This window comes from Frankliniella occidentalis, unplaced genomic scaffold (assembly GCF_000697945.3).
Source record: "Frankliniella occidentalis isolate FOCC.00 unplaced genomic scaffold, Focc_3.1 Scaffold388, whole genome shotgun sequence".
Taxonomy (NCBI): Eukaryota; Metazoa; Arthropoda; class Insecta; order Thysanoptera; family Thripidae; genus Frankliniella; species Frankliniella occidentalis.
Window position 1 is genome coordinate 87,630 of NW_026267510.1, and position 4,649 is coordinate 92,278.

The 4,649-nt window shown below is 50.8% G+C and overlaps 1 protein-coding gene across 1 annotated transcript; it reads right to left on the minus strand.

Moving 5' to 3' along the window:
• Positions 1–11: 11 nt before the first annotated feature.
• Positions 12–1,756, minus strand: LOC127751232 (uncharacterized). The gene is made up of 2 exons (XM_052274397.1): positions 1,511–1,756; positions 12–1,406 (listed from the first exon to the last, which is right to left on the minus strand). The coding sequence occupies exon 2, from the start codon at positions 1,255–1,257 to the stop codon at positions 502–504; it is 756 nt and encodes a 251-aa protein (XP_052130357.1). The 5' UTR covers positions 1,258–1,406; positions 1,511–1,756; the 3' UTR covers positions 12–501.
• Between the last annotated feature and the right edge of the window lie 2,893 nt (positions 1,757–4,649).

Genomic DNA, 4,649 nt, shown 5'->3' on the forward strand with positions numbered 1-4,649 from the left:
CGTCCTTAAAATTTGCCCCGTAGAAACAAGAAAGGGATGTAACGGTGAAACACCGCGACTACAACCCACCCTTCTGCTAAGGAAACGTTTTTTGGGGTGGGGGGAGGGAGTTTCTTACCTCTTTTGCGGTTTTGGGCCTTCTTTTACATTTAATTGTTCACTACAGCAATTTTTAACTTTTTTTCGTCAAACTACAAGACCCTCTAGCGCCTAAACGGTTAGAGACAGAGCCAAACGGACGAAATTTTCGCCCAAAGGGCTCTACTTTGACAAGTTGCCTCTTAAGAGACCATCCAATATTTTCGGAAATTAATAAATTTACTTTTGGGCAACTTTTGTGAGAGAAACTCCCTCTAGCGCCTAAACAGTAGACGATAGAGCAAAACGGACAAAATTTTCGCCCATAGGGCTCTACTTTGACGAGTTACCCCTTAGGAGATCATAAAAAAAATATTTTTTTCTGACTTTTTCGACCTACCTCCTTTTCTTTGATACCCCTTTTCAGCCCCTTAGGGTTGGTTGCCAGGATTTGCCGTAGGCGTTTCGTTCTCTAGGAGTGGACCTTAAGATACCCTGAAAATTTGAAGTCTCTAGCACATCTCCTTCTAGTGGAACAGACAGACAGACAGACACACAGACACACACGAGGTCGTTTGCATAAGCCCGCTGAATAGCTTTTTCAAAGCAGGAGGGCGGGCTAAAAATGAGATTCATCCTATTCATTAGCTTTGTCCAGTGGCTTGCTTTGTTGGCTTGTGATACAACTGATGAACCGGCTACACTAAGTCTATTACGCACACATTTCTTTCTCCTTTGTAATCTGCCATTGTGAGGGTAACGATCAGCATGTCTCACAACGCTTTTGGCACTCGAACCAGCAATATAATGAAGCCTTTTCTGGTTGAATAGGTGATTGAAGTCATCTTTGGACCTTGACATACGCTCAGCTTGAACACCCAATCTTCCACTCATACTACGGTAAATAAATGTTAAAGCACAGTCATTTAGCTTCCGCAAAAAATCAAGAATGAAGACATGCGCCACTTGAACTACACACAGTTCAACATCCATTAACATGTCCACACAATCTTCGAGGAACTCTCTATCAGAAATTAATGTCACTATAGACTTTTGAGAAAAAAATCTGGCAGTTGAGGCAAAAGCTGCCCCCTTCTGCTTCACTGTCACTACATTCACACCCTTCACAACAGCTTGGAAGAGCTTTCCTTGAAGTTTGCACCATTCCGGGGTGTCCATTTTGGTCTTGACAATTTCTGCATATGCCACGAGTTGCTGCCCATGTTCTCCTGCAAATGCTGTGCTGGAGATGCTCTCTAACACTGGCTTGCAAGACTGGACGCAATGCTTTTGGACATCAGCTGGAGCGGGCTGTTTGGCAGCAAGGGCTGAAACATAAAAAAGGACTAATAAGCAAAGACTAAAGGAAATTATTTTATTGTTTATAAAGAAGAAACTTAGGGAGAATACAGCTTTAATGAAGTCAAAGTACCTCTCCACTTGTGGGCTAATAGATGCCTTGCAAGACCCTGCTTGGATTTTACTAGCTTCTCACACTCGGGGCACTTAAAAAGCTGGTCAGGTACAGAAGGTGGTTTAAATACGGGCTGTTCCTTTGTCGGTTCACTTGCTTTTTTGGTTGTCTTCTTAGTTTTTCTCCCCTTTCTTGGCGTCGACGTTTCGGGTTCTACGGTGACTGATGAGAAAGAGGCGTCCCATTCGGATAAAGAAACGTCAGATCTTCGTCATCCTGATCCATATTGTCCATATTGCACAACGATACGACGGAGAACCACCTGTTTCTCTCCTGAGTGCTTCTGCTAGCGATTCGTAAACAGCGCTGCTGCTGACGAGCGACCGCCGCGCCCCTAGCGGCGGGGCGCGGCAAACTCGCTCGGGCGGAACGTTCTCGCTGCCGGCAGGCGCTGCACGGGTCGGGACAGGAGCGATCGACGCACGGCGGTGAGCGACTTTGGTGGGCTTTAGTTTGAAAGTGTTGTGGTGGTGGTCAAGTTTTGTGTGACTAATAATTAGAGTGGACCTAGAGGAACACGCCGGTGTGTCGGTTGCGTCGAAATTCGTTCGCACGGCGGGGGAGTTCCGTTCGCAGTGGCTCAGGTTAGGGGGCGGCCGGCGAGCAAGTAGCCACTCCATAAAGCCATACCCCGAGTCGGAATAGACCACGATGTACACTACGCATGTCAGACTAATTAAACGATCTAACACAGAAGAAAACACACGTGTTCGTAAAAAGCCCGACGTCCAACCCACAAACTCACTGTGTTAGCACAGGACTTCATCAATCAAAACGACAATGGCACGACATCGGGAATTGACGACACAGTGCTGCAGTAAGCGAAACACACTTACCGGTCATGATGTTTGGAGATATCACTTGGTGTCACTTCACGGATTGGAATGGTCGCTTCGCAGTCAATCGCAGTCCGTCAAATGAGAGCGAGACCCTTTTGACAGCTACACAGCTGCTGTGCTGTTTGGCTGCGGGCGCAAGCCTTTCAATGCGGCCAGGGTTTTTGCAAGCGGCGAAGAAGAGTGGGGGCAGTGGAAATCTGGCAACGGCGGAAACGGCAACAACAGAGGAATGACGCGCCATCTAGACCGTCTAGACGGAACGCCACAACCCTGTCTAAAACGGAACGTGATCGACCTGTAGAGGAGCTCGCCATCTAAATTTCGGCAGTTTATGTATTTCGATGGAATGCAAGCCTGGATTTGGGCGAACATCATAAAACACAATGAAGTTTTGACCGAGAATCATGTCTTCGGCGATGTCCGCCTCAAAGGCCCGGGTTTCAAAGACAATGCCATCAATGGTGAGCTTCACTACAGCAGGCCCGAGAGAGGGCGGCCTGCTGGGTGGCTTGTCGCATTCGAATATGCGATCCCTCTAACTTCAGGCTTGGGAGCGCCGAAATAGAGTGATCGTGGACCCGCCGTTAACAACAACACGTGCTCTCGTCCCGTTAACCAGCAAGCTGATCACGGGGGACGGCACTGCGACGGGTAGATCTGAAGTCTTATCAGGGGTAGGGGTGGCCGCGGTCCTCAGGGTTCCATTGCTGGGCTGGGGGCCGAGAGACGCGCGGCACCATCTAGTTTTTTGAACCAGATGAGACGCTGTCTTTCCCCTCTTCACTGCAAAAAATTAGAGTCTGATACGGAACGATCTACAGCGTTACTGTAGATGCCGCTCTTAGTCACTGCACATAGGGTACAGAGCGCGGAGTACAGTGTTGCTGTAGCACCGGAAAGCCCAGGTCTTACACTGTACAGTGTACGAATACGGCTCCACTGTAGACAGTTTTGTCCGGTTTTGCCTGTACAGTGGTCCTGTACATAGCTCCCTGTTCCAGATTTTAAACATTAAAACTACAGCGATGCTGTTATTCGAATAACAGACGTTCCTGGAAAATAAATATCGGTCGATGCTGTAATTTTTCCTGTCATAATTTTTTGCAGTAGGCAGTTGCGTCCTTCTTACTGCCTTTGCGGTTCTTTTTCCGCTCCTCTTTACCCTGAGCGGGTGCCTGTTGCGCAGGCAACCCATTTGACGCGGGAGCAGCGGTGGGCGGTGGGTACATAGAGGACGCACGGGGGCTGGCCCGGGAACTGACCCTGCGGCTTGCCCTGGGACTGACCCTGGACGGCTCCCTGTCCACCTGTCCCCTTCGAGTCAGCACAGCCAACAACATTAGCACACTGCCACTCATAGTGACCTTTCCCTCCACAGGCATAACATGTGACGTTGGACATGTCTCGTGGAGTCCATTTTTGCCCTTTTTTCTGGTTGCCAGACTGTGCTTGTTGCTGTGGCTGTCGCTGCTCTTTTTTCTCCTCTTTTTTCTCCTCTTTCTGACTTGACTGCTGCTTTTCCCAGCGAGCCTTCAGGTCGGCGAGGTTCTGGTGGTCCGCGTTAACGGATCTCACGAGCTCGTCGAGCTTTCCGGCCGTGGGGCTAGTGCTTGCGCGACGAGCACGCTTCGTAGAGTTTCCTCTGTCGTCTGCAGCATACTCCTTCTCGGCCTGCATGAGTGCATCGCGCAGGGAATCGAACCGCTCACGCTTCCGGCGGACGAACCGCTTGGTGGTGCTATCAGACAGGCCGTGCACGAAGACTTTCATCATTAGTTGCTGGAGGGCATCCTGGGACATACCCTGGTGCGCCTCCAGTGTGGTGTCACTGACATCTGCTGCGGACTGACGCAGAGATTGCCCTGACTTCTGCTTCAAGGACGCGTAGCGCCGCTCGGCCTCAGCCCGGTTGACGTCGCGATAGAAGCGCAGCTTCAGCGCGGCGTCTAAGGTCTGGAAATCAGTCCTTTTGCGGTCGGAGAGGTGCCGCAGCACGGCCTCCACGTCCTCGGTGAGGAGCAGGGACAGCTCTAGGCCACGACGGCGGTTGGACCAGCCGCACTGGCGAGAGTGCTCGAGGAACCGATAACGGTACAGGGAGTAGTCAGTTTTCGCAGTGTAGGCAGGCAAGCGCCGGTTACTTCTACCGCTTCGCATGCTCAGGGCCTCCGTCAGGAGCGCGACTGCCGACCTGGCCGATGGAGAGCTACGGCGTCTCTGTGGGGAGCGGGAGCGAGTGCGTTCCCAGCGGCGAAAGT

Bases quoted from the DNA above. Each gene is read 5' to 3' on its own strand.
- LOC127751232 (XM_052274397.1), bottom strand. From the start codon at position 1,257: ATGGACACCCCGGAATGGTGCAAACTTCAAGGAAAGCTCTTCCAAGCT.